General features: G+C 43.2%; 2 protein-coding genes across 5 annotated transcripts in view; one reads left to right on the top strand and one right to left on the bottom strand.

Annotated features, from left to right (window-relative positions):
* The window catches only part of LOC143162258 (hyccin 2), an 80421-nt gene extending 64251 nt beyond the window's left edge, over nt 1-16170 (top strand). For both annotated transcript variants that reach the window (XM_076342352.1, XM_076342349.1), the window contains 15 exons: nt 675-818; nt 1112-1198; nt 2512-2601; nt 3377-3408; nt 4685-4748; nt 5633-5817; nt 6447-6545; nt 8194-8303; nt 9838-9970; nt 10383-10479; nt 12171-12317; nt 12914-13085; nt 13409-13470; nt 14256-14374; nt 15016-16170. In XM_076342352.1, coding sequence (XP_076198467.1) covers nt 675-818; nt 1112-1198; nt 2512-2601; nt 3377-3408; nt 4685-4748; nt 5633-5817; nt 6447-6545; nt 8194-8303; nt 9838-9970; nt 10383-10479; nt 12171-12317; nt 12914-13085; nt 13409-13470; nt 14256-14374; nt 15016-15102 — 1628 coding nt within the window. In that variant the 3' untranslated portion in view covers nt 15103-16170. The remainder of the gene's footprint in view (nt 1-674; nt 819-1111; nt 1199-2511; nt 2602-3376; nt 3409-4684; nt 4749-5632; nt 5818-6446; nt 6546-8193; nt 8304-9837; nt 9971-10382; nt 10480-12170; nt 12318-12913; nt 13086-13408; nt 13471-14255; nt 14375-15015) is intronic.
* On the bottom strand, nt 646-27596 carry NIF3L1 (NGG1 interacting factor 3 like 1). Of its 3 annotated transcripts, none has more exons than XM_076342356.1 (7): nt 27396-27546; nt 26680-27123; nt 25785-25950; nt 25208-25334; nt 24691-24829; nt 23211-23294; nt 646-4869 (listed from the first exon to the last, which is right to left on the bottom strand). In XM_076342356.1, the coding sequence occupies exons 1-7, from the start codon at nt 27409-27411 to the stop codon at nt 4865-4867; spliced, it is 981 nt and encodes a 326-aa protein (XP_076198471.1). In that variant the 5' UTR covers nt 27412-27546; the 3' UTR covers nt 646-4864. The 3 variants fall into 3 exon arrangements, with proteins under 3 accessions (XP_076198471.1, XP_076198470.1, XP_076198469.1); XM_076342355.1 differs by lacking the exons at nt 646-4869; nt 27396-27546 and adding exons at nt 21894-22271; nt 27562-27596; XM_076342354.1 differs by lacking the exon at nt 646-4869 and adding an exon at nt 21894-22271 and having other exon boundaries at nt 27396-27542.
* Nucleotides 27597-27682: the final 86 nt, after the last annotated feature.

Below are 27682 nucleotides of genomic sequence, written 5' to 3'. Positions count from 1 at the left end.
CGAACAGCCTGGCTAACTTCCCAACCCCTGACGTGGTTAAACACGCACAGAATCAAATCGGAACGAGGTTCGAGGTGGTCGCTACAGGAGTCTTTTGCTGCAGTTTTGACTACTCTTAAGGTTTGGAACCTCTGTGGAGACGCTCAACACTTGCCTGTACAAGCTACAGAGCACCCTGATCTGACTTTGCTGTTGGTCCTGCTTTGAGCAGAAGGTTGGACAGGTGGTCTCCAGAGGTCTCAGCCTAGATTCTCCCATGAGTGTACTGACAGCCTATAGGCCAGGTCTTTTCCACTTGCTCCCCTTTGCTAGGGGAGATAGGGGACGCCAAATACCAACCCCTTTGCATGCGGTTTGATACTTCTATGTGTGAGTCGCTGTCATTTCTCCCAAACTGGAAGCTGGTGTGTGCTGAAATGGGGATCTTGTCCTCATGGACTGCTGGGGCCAGCTTTTGTGGTAAAGGAGGGACTAATGGCTGTAGGGTCAGCTGATCACTAGGGCACAGACTAGCTATTCTTTTAGTGGGACATCTTTTCAGCGTTGTATTTGTTTAGCGAGTCACACAACAAGCACTTGGTCTCTAAATGGGGGAGCTGCATTAGAAATATACTAATATATTGCAATAGAAATAACGAAATAGCAGGAGGTTAAAGCTTTTATTGCAATCCTAGGGATTAAAGTACGGAAGGACAAGACTCAGCTGACAGTCAGTGTGAAGAGATTTGTGAAGAAGCTCGAGAATATTTCAGATGACGAAGCTCAGGAGATCCTGGAAGAGAAGAACTATGTTGCTGCTCTTGGAATATGTGCCCAAGGTATTAGCAGGGGAAAACCTAACACAGCCATGACTTCAGGAGATTCTTGCAGTGTCAAGGTTGTACAATGTTGATGAAATTGCTTTTGAGGGCTGACTAGCTCTGGCTGTGCTTGTGGTAACAGGTAGAGGAGAGGATAATGATTCTAGGATTTTATTATGATATTTATGTCATAACAGCTGCAATATAAAGAGTCCTTTGAGCCAAATAGTAAAATGTTGCATTCCATCTTCCTTGGGTTGGGAATATATCAGTGCTTTTTAAATAGCTACAAGTAACATTTCTTTTCACAGATCCAGTGGGAAATGGCTCAAGTGTGAGTGGTGGTGAAGTTTACTCATTCCAGACTCCCAAACGCTCCAGCAAAATGGCAGAGCTGGGTATGTTTTCCTCTTTCTTCTTTCATTCTTGCTCTGGCTATGGTCTTTTTCTGAGTACCCTGTTAACGTGATTTGTCACTTCTGTTTATTCAAAAGATATGTTTGCAGTATTTCAATAGCTTTTATCTGGCTCTGAATCAGTCTTCCTCAGAAACAAAAGCACAGGGCTAGGACAAAGCAAAGCCATGGTGGGGATAAGAAATACAGATAATAAAAAAACGCATAAGAAAAAGTAGAAGTTTCTTAATGCTGGGAGAAAGTCTGCGTGTAAGTGCCAAAGGATGGCAGGGGTTTTATTTGTGTAACTTAGAAAGATATGAGAATAATTCATCATGTAGCAAAGAGTGAAAAAAGGCAGTATTAGCTTTGTGTGTAAGGGGATTTCTCCTACTCATACTGTCTGAGTGTGCTTGCTAGGCTAACTGTGGACTTAGGAGAAGCAAGCAGAAAGTGGCAGTTCTGGAGAGGGTAGGGTGTTGTTCAAATAAGATGCTTGAGTCCTGCTGCTACTATGTTTCTTCTCACTTGAAGACTCCTTGTGTGCCCAGCACCATCTGAACTTCATTAGTGTTTAGCTGGCACAGCTACTGATACATCCTACAAAGGATGATCCAAGGGAGAGGAGTCATCCTTCTGTATCGCTATATAGAAACTGGTTTCCGTACCTCTTTACTTCTCCTCTGGGCTTCTGCTGTGTTTTGGGAAGTTGTGTGTTTCTTACACCTCCTTCTGCAGCAGGGTAGGTTTCACTGGTGCTCCCTCCTGGAGCTGTGACTCAGTTTGAAAACTGAGGCAAGTCATACAATGGAAGGCTGGTTTTCTTGAGGGAGTGTTAGCAGGATACGGGGGCCTTCCATATTCAGATCAGTGATTCAACTTCAGCTTGTGCTGATAAGTAGTAGAAAGAGGTAAACAGAATACAAGAACCCACCTCCTGGGGAACTGATGTGTTTGCTATACCTAATGCTCTACTATATCCAGTTGAGCAGTTTTAAAGGACTAAGTGAGCATGACCAAACATTGCTCTGATTAGAAGACATGTGGTCTCCCAGGGAGCAAAGCATGCTTTGCCATTGCCTCAGCTATACTTGTAAAATGAATTAACTGAGGAGTTCAGTCTTTGAAAATCTTTGTTAAGGATAACATTCACCATTAGGGTTAGAAAAAAAATGGAAGTATCTGGTGCACTTCCTGAAACAGCTAGGAAATTAATACTTAGTGTTTCAGATGTATGGCTCCATGGCTGACTAGCCAGAGCTGGGAGTTTTGTACCTGACATGTGAAACTTCTTCCCTTCCCCCTATTTCCTACAGCCGCTGAATTAGCCCAGACACCAGGACAGAGTGTTGCACCTGATCACTCTGAGTGCCCTGAGAAGACAGCCAAAACCCCTCAAAGCAGCAGTAAGTCCTGTGATGCTTTGGGGAACTGAAGCTGAGTGAATGGGGGTTATGTTTCTATTTGGGTGGTGGAGTGGATGCTTGAGTACCAGCTTCTGTCATGCTTGAGTATTTTAGTCAGCTTAACATTGTAGACTGAACTGCTTGGTATGCATGGCCTCTGGTTCACCTGGGTGTCAGATCTTTTATTCTGCCCTGCTGCTGTAGAGAAAACAGGAACTTCTCTCTCATCTGTTGCTGTGACACTTAATGATTTCCTCTGTGTTCAACAGAAATGTTTGCACTTGAGAGAGTTATGAGTTGGGCTGATGTGTTGAGCACCAAATGGGTAGGATTGTGTGGGTGTTCATGTGTAAATTCACACTTTGTTATATAATATTCGACCACCCGATGCTGTAGGGAGAAATACAGGTGGGAGAAGTCAGTGCAGGTCAACACTGGCAAGAGCATAATACTTTGTGCTCAGAAATGGAGTCTGATGTGCCCAGGGAGAGGCCATCAGCTCATTTTTCAGCCTCTTCCCTCCTGCTGATGGTCTCCTAAACCTGTGACCAGAATTAAAAGCTGCCTTCTGTGGTAATAACATTGACTGTCTTTGTTCTCTTCTTGCCTACCTGTGAGGAACTAGAGGCTTCCCTCATAGGATTAACCACCCAGGGAGCTGATATTCTGGTGCAGTGTACCTTTGAATAGCGAATGCCTGTTTTTCTAATGGACCATCTTGTACCACTGTTGAAAATATGCAGTACTCTGAACAATGCTGTTTCTTGCTTTGCAGAACGTTCAGGTTCAAACAAAGTGCAGCAGAGGGTGAGTGATGACTCTACCTTGCTTGGGGGTTTTTTTGGTTTTTTCTTTTTACTTTTAAAACTTGAACTGGCCAATTACTACAGTTCTGGAAAGGAAGGACCTTGAAAAGCCTCATCCACAGTACAGATGTCTCTCCTAATCCAACTGGGCAGGAGTAACTCAAGTGAGAACCAGAGCTACCATTAATCAGGACTATGGGATTTAGAGTCAGTGGGCAACAGTGGGTTTGACAGCTTAATTAGCATGGGTCGAGACTATTTCCTTGCATCACACAAATGAGGATGTTAGACAATCACTTAATATGCAGTTTAGCTTTCCAGTCATAACTTTCCAGTTTCTCATCAAAGGAAGAAACAGCCTTGATTGTAAGGAGTGCTGTTAGAACAGGAATTCAAGAACTGTGGTGGTGTTCAGTTTCTTACTGTAGCATTGGTTTATAAAAAATAAATTGTCACAATGGGGGGATGTAAGTTGATGTTGTCTTTTGTGATGCTACAGAGAGGCACAGTCCAGAACTGCCAGTTGTGGTGGTTATAAAGAGAGTGCTGTGAAACAGTTGGCTTTCTAAAATGGTATAGCATCATACTAGAAATGTGTGCGCAGCTTTTCTGGTATAAGGTTCCAGGATGAGATATGCCTGTAAGAGATGCTGTTTTGGGATGCCATATTCACTCCTTGATGATTTCACATCCACTTTGACAGGATTAACAAAAGCGTTTCCTAAATATTACAGACTCGATCTGGTGTCCGAGTCAGGCGTGTGCTTTACACTTATGTAAGGAAGATGTGCCACTACCACTTGATGAGCCCAGGCAGCTTGGGTTCTCTCTGCTGTACTTCTTCTGGGCTTAGTATTCTGAGTGGTCTTCTGTCATTCTGGTCGTTGTTTTCATAGTGGACTTCCAAATGACTTTGAGTAGACAGTGTGATGTGGAAGGTGACTGCTCTGGGGAGCCGAAGCATTTCCAGTTTGTCATTGCTTCGGTTTGACTCTTCCTGAGGGGCCAAGATTGGCATCTTGGTTGGAGAATTCAGAGTTTTCTACCCTCCATCTCGGGACATTAGTTGAAAGAATTAAGCCCCTTTTGGAACCTGATCCTGCCCCCTGTAGCTCTGAATGGCAAAACAAGAACTCTCCGTACTTATTGCCTTTGCTTTCCCAGTTTCTTGTGGGCTGAAATAGCTTGGAAATGTAACCTGATTCTACTCTTTGCTTGGCAGAGGGCTGTTTTGAGGAGATATGTTTCTTCTTCTAATGCATGTTTTTTCTTTGCAGTTACAGAGTAAAAAGAAAGAATATGTGGCTACCACACCTTACAGACTCAGAAAGAGGCTAGCAGGTAAAGATCAACCTTTGCAGTCAGCTCCCACAGTCACTGAGGCACTGTGTTCAGAGGCGAGTGTTTCTCCTGGTGGGCTTCTACCTGTAGCAGTAGTCTGACTGGAGCAATCTGATTCATCCTGCAGAGAGTGTAGAAATGTCCTTAAGGAAGTCTGTGTAGACCTTTTCCCTACAACAGATTGCTACTTAGGTAAGGGGTGGAAGGGTTAGAAACACTAAGTTGCTGAACTTCAGTAACATGATCAAAAGAGACAAAACTCTCAGTAATCTAACCTATGCTGACACTTATGTGTGGCACAATTGCTTGGACCAAGTCATAAAACTTTTTGATGATGGCTGGAACATTCATGGTAATGTATTTCCAATAACTGGTTGGCTATATGTGCTCAAAATGAAGGCAGAGGAGAGTTTAGTGCATGGCGTTTCATGTTCTGTTTCTTCTTTTGTGTTGAGAGACCAAGACTGAGCCAGATTCCGTCTGTTTGCTAACAGAGGTCTTTTACAAAACCTTTTTTGCAGAGTGTGACCCAGAAAATACTCAGCTTGCATGATTGGCATTTGGGAAAACTGGTGTAGAGATGCTAAGAGAAATAGGGAATTCCATTGTCCATTTTTAGTCACTTTTTATGGTAGGATTATGTTTCTTACTTGGTATCAAGGAGCAAGCTTTACTAAACAATAATTTGTGAACCTAGAACTGGGAAAGAAATGGCTATGTGTCTGCAGTCCTCTTCAGCATTGATTTTACTTTTCTGTGAAATATATTTAGGAATCATATGCTTGAAAAACATCTAGAAAATGTATGTGAGAGAGTGAGATGGTGCAAAATGTGTTCTGTGTAAGAAGCCGTTGCTGGCTTTTAACCTTAAATTTATGCTTTAGCTCCAGATCCCTATTTAGAAAGTGAGAGTGAATATTCTGCTTCCTGCTCAGAGGAGGAGGATGAGGAAGACCAGAAAGAAGTCAGCACTGTTTTATCAGGTCGAAAGACCCCAGCAAAAACTAAGGCTCTGTCTACGCCTCCTCCCAGAAACACCCTAGCCAAAAAAATTAAGGAGGACAAGATGGTGAGTGTGCAGAAAATATACCCCTGAGCTAGCAAGCGTGAAGGGATGTTTAGTGACAATAAGCTGTCAGTGACCACACCTAACTATGAGGAAGAACTGCTAGACTCATTTCAAATCAAACCAGCTGGGTTGGCTTTTGCTGTACTTCTGAGCAATCCCTGTTGGACAGGCATCATGTGAGCCTGTGGGCTAATCCAGTCTGTATCCTCAGCAGCTCCAGAAGAAGTTCTAAGACATCCATGAAGCAGGAGACCTTGTACTGAGAAAGGATGAAGAAATTGACTCCTATAGCACCAGAAGAAGCACACGTTACTTTCTGGCTTGGTGTTCAGCTTCATTTTCTGATTTCCTTCCAGCACCAGGGATCCCCACACGCCCTTAGAATTATTGCTATGTTCTGCTCTCTCAGAATCTCTTTTCTGTCTCTGTCTTCAGGAAAGAACCATCTGACTAGGTTAGCTTTGGCAGAATGCTACTGTAGAAGCCATTTTTGCAAATACCTTCTGGCTTTCTATTCATCCTTGCTCTATGTCTCATATTGACTGACTTCAGACATGTTTGTGGGTGCAAAGGGAGAGGGGTAACTTGATAGCAGGAGGAGTGTGGCTGATCTTGCTGTCCCTTTTTAGAGCAACCTGGTGGAGGAATACTTTGAAGCTCACAGTAGTTCCAAAGTGCTCACTTCGGACCGAACGCTGCAGAAGTTGCGGAAAAGACGACTGAATCAGGTACATCTCATAGTGAATCACAAAACTTTTGGAGCTTTTGATTCCTCTGATGAAGATTTCCCTCATCAAAACTTCCTGATATTGCTATTTTCACGTTATTTCTGCTGATTACATTCTCAGTGGTAACACTGATTTAGGTAGCGTTTTAAGTATTATGTCTCTACTGCTGCTCTGAGCAGGGACAGTGCCCAGTTGTTTGAACCTGAGACAGCAGGGAAAATGCAGGGAGAAGGCACTATGAGGTGAGCAGATAGATCAAAGCTGCAGTTACCAGAACAGGTTAAAGTTTGCTTTTGGGGGAGGAGAAGAGGGAGAAGCAGAGTTGTAGAGACCTGCCTTAAAAATTCTCACCAAAACAGCATTTTTATCAGTGAAATGCTTAGGGGAATTACAAGCTGTCTTGACTATTTATGTGTAGAGGAAATGGAGAGAGTCCAGCATTATTGGGTCAAGCCACGTGCAGGACTGGGACAGCTCTAAATGTCACCTAGTTTGTGAAATGCGCTTTGTCCCCTTCCAGTTCCTAGGAGCCAGGAACGGTCTAATTGTGGTGACTGAATTACTGTATTTTTTTTTTCTAATATGCCACTTCTACAAGACCATTCAAAGCAAGTAATTGCACCCTACAGAGACAGGTACACAAGGACAGGTTCCAGGGAAGCGTGTAAAATACTTGCAGCTCTCATGTGTATGACTGCTTTTTGCACCCATCTGTGTTTTAAAAGATGGCATATATGCAGATTGCCTGATGCCTGCTGTGGTCTGGAATTGCTACCCAAAGAAACATCTGGATTCTTAACAATTTCTTTCATAACAGCTCTGGAAGGAAATCAAGGCTTTCAGTATTAAATCTACTGCTGGCTCCAAAGAAATTGAAGGCTTAGCAGTTCTGTCTCTCAATGCTTTATGTTTGTCTGGTACATTGCAGCTGTCTTTGTGTTCTTTCCAGAGTAAACTGTCTTCTACTGCAAGGGAGTGGAAAGCAAAGCTGTTAAAATTGAAGAGAAAGGGAGGCCAGTGTAGATTTGATGCCATTTGTCATGCTGCTGTGCTGTTTAAACATCAACATTCCAGCATATCTTTAAAGCTGAATTAATCCTTTGATTCTTGATGCTTTTGAAATAATACTTTTTCTACATTTAGCTGTCAGCTGCAAATTATTTCCTTTCTGCTGTTATTTCTTTTTTAAGATGACGTTTGTGAGCATTCTCTTGTAGTGACAAAACACCTGAACTATCGCTAAGCATGTCAATTGGAGCCCTTGCTCCTGTGAGCAGGGTTGTGATGTTGGTATCTTCCTGGTACAGTGCTTGGTGCTGTGTAAGCTCTGAGTGTGTCCATTATTTCAGTAGCGGTTTTCCCATACTCAGCAGGAAGAGATAAAACACAGTGCAATATCGGCTCTAGTCCTAGTCTGGCTGCCATTTCCCATAATAAGGTTACTTAATCTCTGCTTTGTTTCTCCAGTAGCAAAACTGTCCTTACAGGGGTCTTCATGGAAAAAAACACAAATTGAGCGCGCCGTCAGTGAAAACTACTCTGCCCCTACTAGAGAGCATGCTAGAGGGGTATTTGTAAGGACCCCAGATATATGTATTGTTTTTTCTCAGCTTTGAATGACTGTCATCTTCTCTCTTTCTCAACACAGCAAACACTGCATGACATTTTGAAAAAAGCTCCCCTTGCCTATGCTGCTGAAATTAAAGAGCTAAACCAGCAACACGAATCCCTGTTTTCCAAGTGGATGCTCCAATTACAGTAAGTATCCAATGAGAATCACTGAAGAAGCCTAGTAAACAGGCGCTGCCAGTAAACTTACCCTCATGTCAACAACGTCCTGTGGATGAGTTAAGGAGTGACTTTTTTTCTTTGATTGATTGCTTAAATTTGAAGTTAGGTGACATTAATTTAGTACAATGTTTCCTGTAGACCAAATCATATCTGACTAACTCCTTGAACTGAATGCCTGAAGTGAAATGAGGCTGCATTCTGCCTAGCTAGTTTGTCTCTGCCTCTGTAAACCAAGCTAGAGGGCAATCACAAACAGGGAACGTGAATAATGAGAAAACAGGGAACATGAATGATGAGAACAGTGTCGTTTGTGAACAATCAGTTTTGCTTACGGCAGCGTAGTTGGTAGTGAGTAGCCCACCACTGATTTCTTCAGTATGTGGCTATTCCCAGTGGTGTAGCAGTTAACTTTGAATGCCTATGGCACCTAGTGATCTAGGCACAAAGAAACCTTAATGCTGTTGGAAACATTAGCAGTATAAATTTTGTCTGGGTTTGTGTGTATCTTCATGGGAAGGAGAAAAGAGTAAGCATCCGGGAAAGCAAATGTGGAACTATAGAGAGCTGTGAGATTCTGAAGCGCCTTAGAGAAGGCAGGCCACCAGCTCTGAAGTTAAGTGCTGAGGCAGGAGCAGATGTTGGTGAGGAGAAAGCCCCTTGGAAGCTTTGCAAGGGAGTGGAGTATAAAGAAATGTGTGGTCCATGGGAAGTGACAGAGCATATGAAAAAGACATTAGCTTTGAAAGTTGGAGAGTTGCAAGAGGAGGAGTTCTCTGTGACTCGGTGATCTGGGCAAATGGTTAGAGATGTATGTGGCAGGGTAGAAGGAACAAATCCGTAGATGATACTGAAGTCAATGACAGTTGTTGAACACCTTACCTTTGCCCAATGCTATTTGAGTGACCTGATACTCTTCTTTCTGGTCAAGATGATGCTTTTCCTGCTTCTCAAAAATAAACAAAGCTTTGTGATTCCCTACCATGTTGTCTTTGTGCTTTCCTGCCTCTTTCTCTGTGGAACAATTCGGATAAGAAAGAGATACGAGAATAGTTTAATTTTGCTTTGAAATTGCGCCTGCGGATCAGAGTAGAAAACCACTATGAAGGCTTGCTTTTTTTCTTGTAATTGCTGTGACCCGTGGTAAAGGTTTAATATAATCATTGGTGAGGGGGTGAATGTTACTGGTTACTCTTTGTTATCTGAAGTTGCAGATCTAGTCTCATATTCTTGGATAATACCATTTTCTTCCATAGATGTTTTGCTAAATTTGTGGGCCTCCAGGCTGCTAAAATGCTTCTTTTACTAGGATGCACGTGCCACATGTCAGGTTCCTTGCAGCTAACCGTATTTGTCAGCTGTGAGCTGAAGGTAAACCTGGAGTTGATGAAATATGAAATTTTTTGAGGCAAGATTGCAATGGATCATTTTGCTTAATGAATGTATGAACCTAAAAAGGGGCTTGTACTTTTTTGATTCAGTGTATTTGCTCGTTTTTCTGCAGCTTGGGTTTCAATATTGTGCTTTATGGACTGGGCTCAAAGCGTGATTTGTTAGAGAAGTTTCGCACCTCTGTGCTCCAGGATTCTGTTCACCTTGTGGTTAATGGATACTTCCCCAGCATCACTGTGAGATCCGTAAGTGTGGGAAAAGCTTAGGGGTTTATCTAATCATCCTGTGTTACAGATACCTCTAAAGCCTTTCAATGTAAAATGTTAAGGAAACCTGCTGCATCCTATAGCAGCAGACTCTTGAATGAAGAGCAGTTCCTCTCTCTCTTTTGAGACTTTAAAGAAATTAGCCCATGCATTTTCCAAGGAATTGCAGTAATTGCCGTCATTAATAGATACTCATCAGTCTAAAGCCTTATTTTCTGTCACTGTTTTGAAAAGGGGTAGAATTTTTTGGTTTATGTTGACTGTTTTGGGGATTTGATGGTAAAAATCAGATTACCTCCCTCATGACAGTCAAGGGCTCACTTTCAGATTTTCTGCACTAGGTCCTTCAGTGCCAGAGCCCTTCAGAAGGGACTGCGATTTTCTTTTTCAGATTCTCAACTCCATCACAGAGGAGGTACTGGACCATATAGGGACCTTCCGCAGCCCCCTTGACCAACTTGAATTCATCATTAAAAGGTTTAAAGAAGGTAAAATGACTAACTTTTTACTTAAAAACGTTAGAGTCCACTTCCTGTTAGGAGACCCTGGACATTTTCTTTCCTCATAGTTTTCGTATGTGCAGTTACAGTTTCTTAGTTTATTGTAGCTAGTATACTTTCTTGCTTGTAATTTATGCCACATATATGAAAACATATATGCACCAGAAATATATACGTACATGATCCCAAGCTGTTACCTCAGTAGTGTTTCACACACTAAGTTCTCTAGAAGGGGAAGGAGGAAGGCACGAGTGCTCTAACAAGACAGAGGCTCCTCAACCCTTTGGCAAACTGAAATGCTCATCTCTCTCTTGCGTTTAGCACAGTGCCTTTGTGCTTCATTTACACAGTGTTTCTGTAGCCACGTGTTTCCTGGTGGAAGACAGGATAGGTAAACTCCAGCTACATGAGGGAAGATGGTTCTTAGTGGCTGCTTGAGGACATGATATAAACCTTGCTGAAATCAACAGAACGAAGAACTTGCAAACAATTTGGAATGACAGTTGTTGACAGATATCGAGTCCTTTGAGCTCCTCTGGAAAATCATGGCCTGAGGGTCTTTCCATAAATTTCAGTATAGGCTGGATTAAGGCTTAAATGTACATGGTTTAGTGGAATGGTCATTTAAATTTAATATACGCAAATACTGACATTAAGATGAAATAAAAGACAGCAGTGTCAAACAAGCAGGTTAGAATTGGGTTCAAAAGCAAAATTAAACAGGTATTGCCACACAGAATGCTTGCTGAATTCTTTTTGAATGTCCGTTTTACTGCTTGTGTATACATACACAAATTGCCATGGAATCTTAATTGTGCATGGTGTTGGTGTTTAAGTGTTTACATTCTGTTTTCCATCATTACCTTATGAGTATTGCTGGTGAGACTAAGTGAAAAAGACTGATTAACGACGGTACCCACCTGAATCTACATAAATCAGTCTTGTGTAGTACACTATAGCTGATCTGACTGGGAGTCTGAGGAACCTTTGGTCTCCATTGGCAGCCAAGTATGTATTCATTTGCACAAAAATTGGCTACTGTTCTAGAATTGTTTCTGGACTCAGGAAATAGTTGTTCCCAGGGACAAGTACAGCAGCAACAAGCTAGCTGGAAATTTTAACATCTACCATTTGCATTACCCAAGCTAATATTTTGTAACTTCCTTTGAGGACTCAGTGGGAAAGATTTCCAGTGAAGTTAGTATGCTTTGGATCCAACCCTGAACAGAAGATGCATTTCCATTGTGTGAGGAGGAGCTTAAGGATCCTAGTCATGTAACTCAAAAGCAGCTGAACAAACTGCGTAGACTTCTATCCTAAAATACATTTGAACAACCTTGAATCGCAGGACTGAAAGTCATAGCTAAAAGGGCAATTCCTGGTAAAGCCATGAGCAAGTGGAAAGTGGATTATAAAAGAAAAGCTTAAACTGCAAAAAGAACTGTAGCTGTGATGAGAACTGCAATACAGTGAATTGAGAAAAAGCCTTTTAGGTGCTCAGAAACACCAAGTGTGGGATAGAGATCAAAGCAAGCTGTACAAGGAAAGTTATTTGATATTGGAGTGATGAATATGGAGCCTGATGGAATAGACTTGTCCTAGGCTGCACTGGGAATGGGAAACCACTTTGTGTGCAGTTTCTTTGATTGGTTCTCTGCTGTTTTTTTCTGACCTTGCAGATTCATCTTTAGAGCTCTATGTCCTCATTCATAACCTGGACAGCCAGATGTTGAGAGGAGAAAGAAGTCAGCAGATCCTTGCACAGTTATCCTCTCTGCCTAGCATTTACCTCATTGCCTCTATCGATCACATCAATGCTCCTCTCAGTGAGTCCCCTTGGGCCTGATGTAGCAGAGAGAAGAATCTGTGTTCTACTTTGGGGCTACTGAGCATGTTTCATAAGCTCATGTATTACTGTTGGTGTGCAAAATAGATCTGGTGATGTACGTATGGTGGTAGCAGCTAGAAGCCCCGATTGGGACCGTGGCTGTGTTGAACCAAAACTGTACAAAGATACTGATAACTACCAGTCACTGATCATAGTATACAAATAGACTCCAAGCTTCTGGCAGCCTTTGATTTAGGGACTTACTGAAATGGAGATTGGCTGTTATGTCTGTCATTACATCTAAACAATTTTGTTTATCAGCCAGAAATTCTTTGCACACTGCTGACTCTGGAAGGATTTACAGTTTATCTGTGAAGCTGGTATGAAAAAGGGATGTGCGCAAATGTTTTGTTGCAGAGAATTTGTCTTGCTTGAGCGGCAAGTATCTGGGTGTATGTACTGTGAATTTCACAAGCATACATTGTTTCCTCAAAGCCTACAGTAGAACTAAGTACATTTTAATGTTGCTTATTTAACTCCTTAGAAAAGCTAAATCTCCCAATTCTGTCTGCTCTTTCTTTTCTCTCTGTCTAGTGTGGGATCAGGCAAAGCTAAGCCTCTACAACTGGCTTTGGTATGAAACAACCACATTTAGTCCTTATGTGGAAGAAACGTCTTACGAGAACTCGCTTTTAGTACAACAGTCTGGATCTTTGGCTTTGAGCTCCCTAACACATGTCCTGCGCAGTCTCACTCTCAATGCCAGGTAAGACACTGTTATACTTCACAGTAGCACTTGCTGAGGATTCAGTCCTTACTAGGTTACTCTGGTCTACACCTAGCAGGAGGCAATCCCTGTTTTCTGACAACAATGTTCAAGATGAAGATGGTAGGACCTGGGTTCCAGCTGATTGGTTACTTTAAATGAACAGCGTTTGGATAGCAAGCCTTGTCCAGTGATGAAATTCATGCACAAATGGTCATGAGGGAAAAATCAGTTAATATTTTCTAATGGTGGGGTTTTTTGGGTTTGGGTGGGTTGTTTTTTTTTTTTTCCTTTTTATTTTCCCCTCTCCTCTTTTCACTTAGGGGGATATTCAGACTGCTTGCTCAGTACCAGCTGGAGAACAAGGACAACCCATCTTATCCAGGTATGTACCCACCTTTTCTCATCTGTTTGGGGTGTTGCCATTGCCAGGTCAGTCACAGCGGCACTGGATTTTGGTATGCAGGTTGCATCACCAGCAACAGAAGCGCTGTAACTATTGGCTCAGTGAGACTCAGTGGTGTAGACTGTCTTTTTAGTGGTACTGTGTCTGACTCTGATAGGAAATCAATAGACTGGCTGGTTCTGAAGGACCTCCTCTTACTGTTGTCTGCTTTGACGTTTAGACATGACTGAGACCATTCATGGGGGACTGTGGAGTTAAAAATTTAAAATAAAGGAAGAATATGAATTTGCATAACTAGCATTTAAAGGACCAGGGAAACACAGGAGAGTCTGTTCCTATGCGGCTCCTATCTAAGTGACTTCTGATGTGTCCCTGCTTTCTAGGATACATGTGGAATATTCTGTCACTGTCTCTAACAGGTGCTGCAAGGGATATGAAGAACATGTTAATGGTAAAGAAAGTGGGAAGTAAGATAGAGGAGTTGGAAATTAAGAGAGATTAACCATGTTGGGAAGTGCATTTAAAGTGCTATTAAAATTTCATTAGGCAAACAGGGTGACTGGAACGTTAATTCAGCTGTTTTCCATTAACTACTGAAATATTAGCTTGGCTGTATACTTGAAAGAAGCGATGATGTTACTGTAGCCACTGTGGTCTAAGCCAAAGCAAGATTTGTAGGTGGAGATAATATGTGGTGTTAGACCTGGAAAAATCTGTCAATCTTACCACTTCAATTCCTTGTTCTCGCCTTTTTCTATCTCCAGGGCTGTCTTTCCAAGACTTCTACCAGCAGTGTCGAGAGGCTTTCCTTGTGAACAGTGACCTGACACTCAGGGCACAGCTGACAGAATTCAGGGACCACAAGCTCATCCGGACCAAGCGTGTGAGTTGGGGGAAGAAGATAATTCTGGGTATTCAGCCACCTTAAACAAAGAAGATGCTTACTTGCTACTAAGTATCCCTAAGACACCACTTTGCAGCTCACAGTGAGGCTGTATGGTTTGAAGCACCTAGGAACTAGCAAAGGGCTGAAATTCTGTAATTGCAGCTCTTTCCACGCCTCCAATTTGAGGGATAGGGGGCTGTAAAAATGCAGTGTGCTTTGGTTACTCGGCAACCTACAGGTCTCTTCTTCCTGAAGACCTTGAGAAGTAATGGACTCTGGAGCCTGCCAGTCTGCTTCCAACAGTTACCTGTATTTGCACGAGGGAAGAATGCAGGCTAGTCCTAATAACGAGGCAGTATAGCAGTACTAGATATGGGAACACAGTGTTGAGGAGCTGTGTAGTATCAGACTAGCATAGCTCACCAGAAGATTTCTCATATACTGACTTTTCTCAGTATTTGTGCATTTCCAGTGTTGCTCTAGTGAAATATTCCTGGTTTTTAGCAATGTAGTCTTTCTGAATGCTGGCCAGCTTTCACTCAGACTGCAAATAACAGTAAGCGTTGCAGTGCTGTCTAGTGGCTTGCATTGCACTGTGCACTGGTGTTAACAGAATGTGTATGCATGTCTGTTCTCAGGGAGCTGATGGTGTGGAATACTTATTAATTCCTGTAGATGACAGTACCTTGACTGACTTCTTAGAGAAAGAGGATGAAGATGTATAACGTCTCTGTTCTCAAAGCATCTACGGCAATTGCTCTCAAGGGCTGCTGGAGAGGGGCCTATACTCAGATCTCTCTTCCTCCAACCCCAAGGCTGCTGGACTACTTACTGAACTGTAATAATTGTAATGAACCATGCTCGTTGTTGAACTACTTCAGGTAGTTTGGAATGATGACTTCCGTAAGCAAGGCATCTCTTGCTCTGTAGTTAGATTTGTCCGCTTTGTCTCTTAGCTCAGATGATGCCTTCTTCATATCTATGCAGCCAACCTTACAGCCAGAAAAACAAACTCGGTAAGATTGTGCCTTCTGCTCTCTACCTCACCAGACATGAGGGTTTGATTGGAGCAGTTTACTTGGGAAGTGCAAATTGCGAGACGGTCAGAGCTTTAGTTTGTACTAGTGTTGCAACTTTTCTCAGCTGAGTGCTTTCCAGTACTCCTTTACCAGTTAGACAAGACTAGCTTCCAGTGTATGAAGAAGCCAAGATTTATAATGCTAAGAGACCCGCCTTGACTGCATGAGGAAAGGAGAATGCTAGTGGGTTTGGGACACTGTGGGTAACTTATTAAATTTGGGCAATAGAACTGAAGGACTTGCCCCAAACCCAAATCCTTTTATAAGAAGATTTAGATAATCAAAATTGTGATGGACTCAAGTCATTGCCTGTTGGTAAGGGTGAGAGGATCCAGCTTCTTTCATCTACTTTCCAAGTTGCAATCCAGGAATATGAAGAGGCTGAGAAGTTTTTTTTGTTTATTTTTTAAAAGCTTGATTGTATATATGTATTTTTTACATCAGGAGTGTCCACTGATCCTGGAGGAGGCCTTAAATGCCACTTATAAGCTCTCCCTTTTTTTTAAGCCCTTAGAGGTCGGGAGACTGCTGAAGTTTGACAGGTTTTCTTCACTTTTTTTTCTCAGGTATGTGGGAGTAAGCCCTATAGTTCCATCAACTGTAGTCTGCCAGCCAGACTTCAGGGACTCTGTATGTCTAATATTTGGTAGCTGTGTTACAGCTCAATGTTGTAATAATTCAAATCAATCAAATAAAGTACTTTATTAATTTTCATTAGCTTGTCTTGTCTTCCACAATCTTTTTCTTATAGGAAGATAGAGATCCTTCTGGCAGTTGTGTGAAAGCCTCATTTTCATTATTATGTCAAATATCTATGCAAATCCTCATGCAGTGTGCAGAAAATTTCAAACTAATTAGTAAAAATATTTTATGGTTTCTTATATGGTTATCAAAATTAAAAATAGTTTGCCTGTCTTTTAATACCAGTATATAGCTTTTGAAGAGAACCAAATCATCACATGGAATAATATTGTTACCTGGTCTACCCCTCACTGACAGAAGCAACAGACAGAGGTTTACACCCTGACTTTTGTTTGTATTGAAAACACTGGGTATCTACTTATCTCACTGACAATTTGATTCTTCAAATATAGGACCTAATTAGCTCTGCTGGAGAGTCTGATGGGGAAAACTGGTACATGGCAGCAGTAGTCTCCAGCTTCCTCCCCCAGAACATTTTCCAACTAACATTCTCTTTTGGTGGCCCTTGCATCTGCATTTTACAGACTGCAATTCCAAAACTTTGCAAAATGCACCACTGTGCTGGCTTTGGCTGGGATAGAGTTGATTTTCTTCATAGCAGCTGGTATGGGGCTATGTTTTTAGATTTGTGCTGGAAACAGTGTTGATAACACAGGGATGTTTTTGTTACTGCTGAGCAGTGCTGACACAGTCAAGGCCTTTTCTGCTCCTCACCCCACCCCACCAGCGAGTAGGCTGGGGGTGTACAAGAGGCTGGGAGGGGACACAGCCAGGACAGTTGACCCCAACTGACCACAGGGATATTCCATACCATATGACATCATGCTCAGCATATAAAGCTGGGGGAAGAAGAAGGAAGGAGGGGATGTTCGGAGTGATGGTGTTTGTCTTCCCAAGTAACCGTTACGTGTGATGGAGCCCTGCTTTCCTGGAGATGGCTGAACACCTGCCTGCCGAGGGGAAGGAGTGAATGAATTCCTTGTTTTGATTTGCTTGTGTGTGCGGCTTTTGCTTTACCTATTAAACTGTCTTTATCTCAACCCACAAGTTTTCTCACTTTTACCCTTCCAATTCTCTCCTCCATCCCACCGGGGGGAAGTGAGCGAGCAGCTGTGTGGGGCTTAGTTGCCGACTGGGATTAAACCACGACAGTCTTTTTGGCGCCCAACGTGAGGCTCGAAGGGTTCGAGATAACGACAGGTTTGATTGGAATGTGCTAGATCAAATTTATAGCTGTTATTGCTGTTTAGCTATTAACTGGCAGGCTCCTGTGCTTGCCATGGGGCTTGCTTGCCTCACTGTATATTAGAGCCTAGTGCTCGTTAGTGGCTGCTTTTTGCTTTTGCTGCTTGCTGTGCTGCTGTAATCATCTTACTCTGCTGTGCCTGGGAACATTTTGATAACAGCAATGGTGATGCGCCTGGGCTGGCAGATGGCCAGGGCATCGCTGCTGTTTCTGTGCTGCTGTACTGGACAGGTTGGAACTCCAGTGTGAACTCGAGTCGAAGGGACTGTGACCTGTGGATGAGTCCACACAGGAGCAGGACACCCTGAAGCATCTGTGGCCATGAATAAGTCCACCCCAGAACAGGTACATCTTGAAGCGTCTGTGGCCATGGTTATGTCTGTGCTGCAGCAGGTATACCTCAGAGGGGACTGTGGCCCAAGGATAAGTCCACGCTGGAGAAGGTACACCTTGAAGCATCAGTGGCTGTGCGTGAGGTGCTGGAGCACCTCAAAGCGTGTGGCCATAACACACAACATAAGCCCACAACAGAGCAGGTACACCCCTGGAGGGACTGCTCCATGTTGGAGTTGGTTTACTTCTGAAGGGACTGTGGCTGTGGGTAAGGCCACACTGGAGCAGGTATACCTCTGAAGGCATTGTGGCCCATGGAGAAGGCCACGCTGGAACAGGTGCACCTCAAAGCGACTGTGGCTGTGGGTAAGTCTATGCCGCAGCAGGTATACCCCCAGAGAGACTGTGGCTCATAGATAAGGCTCCACTTGGAGCAGGTACAACCCTAAGGGACTGCAGTCTGTGGATAAGTCCAGGCCAGAGCAGGGGCAAGGGGAGGAGTTCATTGCAATGTTAAATCCTATAACCTGGCCCAAAGGGACCAGAGGTGAAGACTATAATGGAAATACCTTTAAACTGTTGTAACCTGGGATCTGAGTTGCATGTTACAGGAAATTACTATAGCAGGAACCACCTGAACCAATGGAGGACAAGCCTTACAAGAAGCAGCGCAAGCACTGCAGTGACCCGACCTGAGCTGGCTTTGGTGCCCAGTAACTCCATGCAACACACCACCTCTCCTGTCCTGAGTGACCACCATAACAGATGGAGCCCAAGGTCATGGACTAAATGAACTCAGTGGACATTTGTGGATGTTTACAGACACAGGGGTGGTCCATAGACTAAGGGAATGATATCTGTGTATTGTATCAATGGATGGGAAGGGGGGTGGTGGTTAATGAGGATGTATTGGATAGGGTGGGACCTGAGCATGATGTAAATGGTATGGAATAAGGGGTGGAGAATGTGCTGGCTTTGGCTGGGATAGAGTTATTTTCTTCATAGTAGCTAGTATGGGGCTATGTTTTGGATTTGTGCTGGAAACAGTGTTGATAACACAGGGGTGTTTTCGTTACTGCTGAGCAGTGCTTACACAGAGTCAAGGCCTTTTCTGCTCCTCACCCCACCCCACCAGCGAGTAGGCTGGGGGTGCACAAGAAGCTGGGAGGGGACGCAGCCAGGACAGCTGACCCCAACTGACCAAAGGGATATTCCATACCATATGACGTCATGCTCAGCATATAAAGCTGGGGGAAGAAGAAGGAAGGGGGGTACGTTCGGAGTGATGGCGTTTGTCTTCCCAAGTAACCGTTACACATGATGGAGCCCTGCTTTCCTGGAGATGGCTGAACACCTGCCTGCCGAGGGGAAGGAGTGAATGAATTCCTCGTTTTGATTTGCTTGTGTGCGTGGCTTTTGCTTTACCTATTAAACTGTCTTTATCTCAATCCATGAGTTTTCTCACTTTTACTCTTCCGATTCTCTCCCACATCCCATGAGGGGCGAATGAACGAGCGGCTGTGTGGTGTTGCTGGCTGGGGTTAAACCATGACAATCACCACTTAGGCTACCATCAGAATCACTAAAACTGGGATCAAGGCATTGTGTCTTACCCAAGTTCTGTAAGTTAGGTGTAGAGTTCAAGAACAAGAACTCTGCCACTTGAAGAGATGTGTTCTTGGAAAAACTTAAAAAGTATTGCAGCCAAGCAGCCACCACATCCTATTTTGCAGTCCTTCGACTCTCTCCACAGTTCCTATGAAACTCAAGATATAATTTATATCAGAGTACATATGGAAGACACCACCTAATGTGTTTACCGATAGTAATACCATGGTGCATTTTCAGTGCAATTATATCTGGTTTTCTAAATGTGAAATTTACTTTAATGAAGTGCTATAATCATCCTGCGTTCAGAGTTATCTGCTAACAGTTTTGGTAGACTACCAGATGCCCATACAGGCCAAGAGGAGGGCTGGAGGAGATACCACACATCTGCTAAGAGAAGGTTAAGTTTGAATCAGTTTTTGGCTGCTGCTGATTCTGTGATACAAGCATGCAAGCTAAAGAAAATTACTGTGAATTATTTCCTGTGGGTTTTGTGTTAAAAGTATTTTATCCTGATTTCATGCTGTTTCTGGACAACTACCCCATCTATGCATTAATTTTCTGTCTCTTAAATTCTGTATATGTACTAAGGCAGTAGCATTTTAATGTATTCTATAGCAATACAGAACTGTTGGATTTGGAGGGATCACTTCTACAGTCCTTTCCTTTACTTGGGAAAGAAGAAATTTCTTCCCACTTCCTGTTCCTCAGCTTACTGAGAGGTCTTCATGGTATTGATAAGAATGATGGCCTTTATGTAGCCTCACTAGCTTCAGATTATACTGGAGTCATCTCTTTCCGCTTACGTTTAAGTGGAACGAGACGTGCAATTATGCAGTAAAGACATTGCTTGATGAGCCAGTTTTATTAACTTAAAAAGATGGTGCCAAGATCTTTACAAATTTGCAATGGAAATATTTTCATTTTGTTTAAATATTCTTCTGGTGTACACATAATCCAGAGATGGTAAGGTATGCAACTGGGACATTTTTTTTTCCTTAAAAAAAAAAAATCACAACAAAAAAACTAACTTAAAAAATAAAAACCAAGCATTATCAGTGGTGAAAATGCTACTTGTTCAGTTTTAGTAATCCTGTAATTAAGAGCCATAGTTATAGAAACTCTTTTTTAAAAGAAAGTAACAAAGGCACACTAAATGCATTTGCAGCTTTGTTAAGGAATTGAGTTTTAACCTTCCAAAGCTTTTTTAACTGAGACTCCCTCTATTAAAAAGCCTTAAAGCTGCATTAATGGTAGATTGTGCAATTGAATACTAGTACCAAATACCTGAATTGTGTTCTATATTTAGAATCATAGAATCATTAAGGTTGGAAGAGACCTCTAAGATCATCGAGTCCAACCGTCAACCCAACACCACCATGCCCACTAAACCATGTCCCGAAGCGCCTCATCTACACGTCTTTTAAATACCTCCAGGGATGGGGACTCAACCACTTCCCTGGGCAGCCTGTTCCAATGTTTAACCACCTGTTCCAGTCTTTAACCAGTAAAGACATTTTTCCTCACGTCCAATCTAAACCTCCCCTGGCGCAACTTGAGGCCATTTCCTCTCATCCTATCGCTAGTTACTTGGGAGAAGAGACCGACCCCCACCTCGCTACAACCTCCTTTCAGGTAGTTGTAGAGAGCGATGAGGTCTCCCCTCAGCCTCCTTTTCTCCAGGCTAAACAACCCCAGTTCACTTAGCTGCTCCTCATAAGACTTGTTCTCCAGACCCCTCACCAGCTTCGTTGCCCTTCTCTGGACACGCTCCAGCACCTCGACGTCCTTCTTGTAGTGAGGGGCCCAAAATTGAACACAGTATTCAAGGTGCGGCCTCACCAGTGCCAAGTACAGGGGCGCAATCACTTCCCTACTCCTGCTGGCCACACTATTTCTGATACAGGCCAGGATGCCATTGGCCTTCTTGGCCGCCTGGGCACACTGCCGGCTCATATTCAGCCGGCTGTCGATCAGCACCCCCAGGTCCTTTTCCGCTGGGCAGCTTTCCAGCCACTCTTCCCCAAGCCTGTAGTGCTGCATGGGGTTGTTGTGGCCGAAGTGCAGGACCCGGCACCTGGCCTTGTTGAATCTCATACAGTTGGCCTAGGCCCATCGATCCAGCCTGTGCAGGTCCCTCTGCAGAGCCTTCCTACCCTCGAGCAGATCAACACTCCCGCCCAACTTGGTGTCGTCTGCAAACTTACTGAGGGTGCACTCGATCCCCTCATCCAGATCATTGATAAAGATATTGAACAAGACTGGCCCCCATTTGCATATGAGTCGTGTCTTAGTAAAACTGTTAATGCAAATGCGTGATCTACACCCTTTCATTAACTATTATCAGGAGATTTATTAGCTAAAATATCAGTGACTTGTACTGCAGTAGGGTGGAACTGCTGTGTAAGCTTAAAACTGGAGATAAGTCAGGTTTTTATATTTTACCCAAACCAATCCCTGAGTATCATAGTTATCAAATATATCTAATAAGAGTGTGCAGTAACAGTAAACTTATTCAAGTGCAGTCCAGTAATTGAGTAAATCAGCCTTCTGTAGCCCAAAACAAGCATTTATTTATCTGACAGATGACAAAATATATCCCAAACTTTGAGGGAACATGTAATATAGTCATTCTGTACTGAACCAATTCAGACCATCCTAATTAAGCTTGCAGTTGGATAGGTCTGTGCAAGATACCATGAAACTCTTGACTGAATTCTCTCACTCCTATTTTTTTTTTCCTATGCCACCTGGAGGGGATCTCTATCTTTCTCAGACACAATTATGTTGATCTTGTTCTGTAGGTGGATAGCTAGCATGTCACACAGCTCTGTCAAGAAGCCTCGCTCAGTGTTACTGTGCTCACACAGAATAACACTTATCCCATTGGCAACTGCATCCAGAACGTCATGGTGGGACATCTCTCCTGCCGTTTTGAGAAAGAAATGCCATGTAGATCACTAACAGTACAGTTTAGGTAACCAGTTCTTTGCAATATATGCAGAATCTTAGCTAGAAGCTGGGAAGACGTAACAGGGGATATAGCCCATAAGGGGGAACGCAATACTCCTACTCTAGTATCCCTTGAAGGACTTTCAGCTGATACCCCCCGTATACAACTGAGACAAAACCACAGAAATTCCTTGCCCTCTGAATAGTGGTAGATTCTGCCACTTTGGGCAGGAAATAAGAGTGCGCAGAGCAATTTGGAAGTGGACTGTCTGGATGTCATGTGGATTGCTGTGATGGAGGATAGCAATTGGGAAGCCTTGTGAAGAAGTTGTCTGACGGTCAGCTCTGCAGGGCTGTACATAAGGGGGAGATGGGACATGCCTTGCCAAAGAACTTGCTTGAATTAAGTACTACAGAATGCAAGGCAGCCTTCATATCGTTGAGCAAGCTGTAAGGAGTAGCTGTCCCGCTGTTGGAAAAGAGGATAATGGACTAAGTGTCCCTTTGGTCAGATACACTATGGGGTTCCTTTGGAAGATTCTGTAGACCGCATTATATTCCATTTTCCATTAGGGAATTCTGTAGGGAACTGAGGAAATACCTTGTATCTTGCCAAAGGAGAAACACACTGAAGGTTGCAATAGATTGCCATCAACACTGGTTTTGTGTTGAAATAATGCACGTATAGCAATGTTTTAGTTCAAATAACCTTCACTGTGCCACACAGCCATCTGATCCATGATCTCTCTACTTTAACGTTATTCTTCTATCATTCCGATAACTAACTGTTTCTCAATTATAACAGGTAATTCTTTCCAGCCAAATCTTTCAACAGCCAGTCAACTCTCCTCTTCTTTTTTTTTTTTCTAGTGACTATTTTTATAAAGATAACAAAACAGCAACATAATCTTACCTGTGAGATAGAGGTCAGCTTCCATTCCTTTCAGGACGCTGCTTCCAGAACCAGCACACAGAGCAGCTTTCTTCACTGGTGATTCTGCAGGATACAAGGTGCCACAGTTAAACTCCTTTCCCTGCGTTCAGCCCTCATGTTAGTATTGCTATTAATTGTTTCACAATAACTGCTACCTTGATTTTAGGGTCAATGTAAATTTGTTGGAGGAAGAGACACATCTGTCAGTTTGAAAGAGTCATGGGCCTATAACATCTCTGATAATACAGCAAAATCGTCTGTGTACCAAATAGACGTGTAGATTTTTCTTATTCAAGGGGTAGGAAAGTTTGCAGAAAACTACAGCACGGAGGCTGGCTGCTGGCTAGTTCTCCCCTAGTGAGGTGTTACTTAGCTTTCTGAACTCTTTAGTAGGCTGCTATTCTTTCCAGGACTCTCATGTTCCATCATCATTAGTCTTCCAACTAACGATGCCACTAAGGCAGCATTTTGCCTCTGAGATACACTGGTTTCTAAATTTTAGCTCTCAGAAGGCCAATCTCAACGCAAGCTGAGAGCTGCTCCATGCCGTTAAAAATTTGCCCATTTGCTACGATTGCTGATTCCAAGCTATTACATATGTGATAGTGACAGGAAATTTAATTCTCCATATGTATTACATTCACCAGGGAGAGGGGACAGATGACACAGACAGTGAGTTTTCAAATTCTATTAAGGTTTTACAGTGTGTTGCCTTGTAATTACTGTTGATTTAAGTGGAGTCACACCACTACAATCCCACACCATAATGAGAGGCTTCAAAATAGTTTGGGTTTTTTTTGGAGCAATTGATAGTATAAGAGGCTTCTAATAAGACTTCTGTCTCATAAGTTACAAAGAGCTCTCAACAAATTTGCTCTCACAAATTCTTATAGCTGTGCTCCTTGGAGATTAGGATAGGTAACTGGCATAAGAGGACACTTGCTCCACGTTTTACTAGTGACCCACTGTCTGAGCTAGGATAGTTCACCTTCTTTGCCACTATTTCTCTTTCATCAAAACATGGATGGTTACATGTTCATAAGGATACCATAAAGTATCTTACATTTTAAGGTGCTTTGAAATTTAACATTCAGTCGCAAAAGGGAGTGTACAATGAAATGGTACACATTTGTGTCTGATATCCTGGGGGGGAAAAATCTTAGTCATTATGCAAATTATGAAAAAGGATGTCTCGTATTCAACTTGTACTGTCCCTTCTGCACAGTGACAACCAGCATAATATAGAAATTCCAATTAAAAATACAGATGAGATTCTTTTTGCGTGATTGTAACATGTAAATTCTAAAATGCTGTTTCTTGTCTTTAACAGTGCTTCATACTACTTGGAAGTAAACCTATCCAAAGCAGCAGTATTTCACACACTCATGCACGCACTCATGCTCCTTGTCTTCCTGGAATACTAGTTCTAATGGACAGTCTTACTTGCAGGCCTGTTTACCTAGTGTCTTGCCCATTCCCATGGCTAAGCGGATGTGGGGTAATTTTAGGTGGCTTTTGATACGCTCAATTATGTCTGACAAGGAGACAGGCTCGCTCAGTGTGCACAGACGTCCCATTCCAGTATGGGGAAGAAGAGGCTGAAAAGAAATTAAAATTATTGTGAGAAAGCTGACTCCAGAAGTTTGCATTGCTTTCCACACTGTACAAAGATGAGTATATTGGGCATTCAGGAATGCCTCTGAACTTTATGAAAAAATTTGTATGTGATATTCTTGAATGTAACATATTAACTACCCTAGCTATTGGAACTGATTTAAGAATTAGTACAGGCCACACAAATTTTCATTGTTTTGGAAAATGTGCGTGGCTTCAAATCCCCACAGGCCAGTATTTCAGAGCACTGACGGGGGAGCATAGGAAACCTGTGATGCTACTGCACTACTGGATTTCAGTGTTTAGGGCACTCAGCTCACACAAGTAATACATTCACTGGAAGTAATACGTGATTTTGTTACCTTTTGTAATAAGAGAATCTCGGTCTTGTGATAAAGGCGGCTGTTCTGGGACAATAATGCCACCACCTCCAACAGTGCTTTCTGAGAGCAGTTCAAACTGACTCTTGTTTGCTCCTCACCTTCAACCCTGAGAAAAGATATGCTTGATGCTTGTTAAGAAACTGGATAAAATTTCAGCATCATATTAATACAAAACAAAGCTATTCTATCCCAGTGGCTATTCTACCACAGAGAAAGGAAAAAAGAAGGCATTGCAATAGCCAAGCCTAGTCTAGTCTAGTCTCTTGGAAGAAACACATATGGGAATTTAACTCAACTGTCCTCATCAAATTTCCTGTCAATACTCTTCTTTACCACTTCTAATCTATGTGATGCTACACTGACTTGCTGTTACCATTTAGCATAACATAGATTGATCAGAAAGGGATGATTATTTCTGAAGTTTCTACATCTGTTGCTGAAAAAAATAGCAGCAATGTACAGAGGAACAAAGTGACTACAACCGTAAAATACAATTCCAGCAACTTATTGTTTCAAACAACAGAAAGAATACAACATTAGGGAGTGAAGCAGATACCTGGCAGGGAGAGTAGTGAGACAGGAGATCCCTTGGATGTCTTTGATTTTGGACAGCACCGTGTCCAGATGCTCAGTGTTGTCTGCGCAGAATTCTACCCGGTGAGTGCCCTCAGCTGGATAGCTTGGCGCAGTTGATGGATGCAGTGGCACAGAAGTACAGGCACCTGAGAAAACAGTACGAGGTTGCTCTTTTATAAAGCTGGATAAGTATCCTAATACTGATTTAGCACATATCCTACAGATGTAACAAAAAGATGCAAATTTTGCACTTGAATCCATTTTTCCTGACCAGAACTGAGGACTTCTTGCCCTGTTGCCTCCATTAGGCACAGTCTATTTTAAATGCAAAGAAGGTGATGGATATATATTATTTGTCACTCTTAATGCCATCTGTTTTATCCTAAGAATTGTACAAAACCAAAATAGTTTCTGGTTTGTAAATCAGGCTGGAAAAGACATAGCTGTTTTCATTTATGAGCCACAATGCAGGATAAAAATCTAAAAGAATTTCAGGTACCTTAAGTCCTTTGCAAACAATGAGATCTTGCATTTTATAAATTAAAGGTGGTGATTTAAAGTCAGTGGTCTAAACTTTGCAACCCAGATGGACAATAAATATGCTGCACCAGTTCCGACTACATCCAATGTAGTATGCATCTGACAATGTCCTCTAGTGTTTGTATCTGGTATTCCTCACCAAGATAAATTCCCTAAAATGTGTTTAGGGTACTTAGAAGTACTAGAAGAATACTGGGGGAAAAAAAGAAAAAAAGAAAGTACTCAAATAGTACCTGTAAAAGCTGGAAGAAAGGAAAATGAGGGAAGGTCCCCACATAAAATAACATATACTGATGACTAACTTTAACCTTTTTTTTTGTTTAACAGAATCTCACCGAGTCCCTTTGCTAGCCAGTTATTGACTCCATGGGGTATGGCATCATATGCGGTATGCGGAGAGTAAATCCCGATTCTGTGCTCCAGGGCTCGGACTACCAGCCGTTCCTTCCAGGTCTTCCACGTTACTCGCTTGAGTGGTGTGAATATAGGAGGGTGGTAAGAAAGAATAAGGTCTACCGCCTTCTGCACTGCCTCTTCCATCACCTCCTCAGTGAGATCGTTAGTGAGGAAAAGGGTGTTCACAGTGTGGGGAGGACTTGGTTCCACCAGCAACCCCACATTGTCCCAGCTTTCAGCCAGAGAGAGGGATGCAAAGTCATTCAGGGCAGAAACGAGCTCCCGGAGATTCATGAGGGAGCGTGAGGGCAGGCGGCCCGAAGCACGGATGTAGCGGAAGGGCCGGCGAACCAGCTGTGTGACAGGCAGCAGCATGCAGCTATCTGTAGAGGGGGTAAAAAAGGGCAGGAGTAAGCCTAGGTAGTTCACTGGCTGAAATAGCAGATTTAAGAGTGTTCAGGCTGCGAATAGCGCCCCACTAACAGAGGGGAGCGCGGCAGGGGGAGCGCGGCCTGGCCTCCCCACAGCAGCCGCCGCAGTCGGATGCGCGCCGCCCTGTAACGGGGCGCCGGGCCGCGGGCACAGCCTCCCTGCCTCCGGGGCTCTCACGGTGAAACACCATAAACGACCCTGTAAAGTCGTGCAAGAAACCTACGGAACTTAAACTTCATCCATCTTCACGCACTAAAACCGACCGCGGAATCCAACCGGAGAAGCGTTTGCCTCTCGGGGCGGGGAACAAGCCGGACCGGGACACCGGACTCCACCCAAGCCGCCGGGAAAGGCTCGTCGCCGCCGCCGCCGCAGGTCCCCGCACTCACCTCACGCCGGAGCAGGGCCAGAGCCGCGGGGAGGAGCCTGCGCCCGGCCCCGCCGCTTCCGCTGCGCTAGCAGGGCTGGGGGCGGCCTCTCCGCGCTGTGCCGGGGCTGAGCAGCGGCGAG

This window comes from Aptenodytes patagonicus, chromosome 6 (assembly GCF_965638725.1).
Source record: "Aptenodytes patagonicus chromosome 6, bAptPat1.pri.cur, whole genome shotgun sequence".
NCBI lineage: Eukaryota > Metazoa > Chordata > Aves > Sphenisciformes > Spheniscidae > Aptenodytes > Aptenodytes patagonicus.
This window is presented reverse-complemented; position numbering and strand designations above follow the sequence as displayed.

What these genes read in the sequence shown, in the direction of transcription:
- NIF3L1 (XM_076342354.1), bottom strand. An exon ending in GGGAATGGGCAAGACACTAG is followed by an intron (nt 23,295 to 24,690) that starts GTAAACAGGCCT and finishes TGTATCCTGCAG; the next exon opens with AATCACCAGTGAAGAAAGCT. An exon ending in AGCTGACCTCTATCTCACAG is followed by an intron (nt 22,272 to 23,210) that starts GTAAGATTATGT and finishes TCAAAACGGCAG; the next exon opens with GAGAGATGTCCCACCATGAC.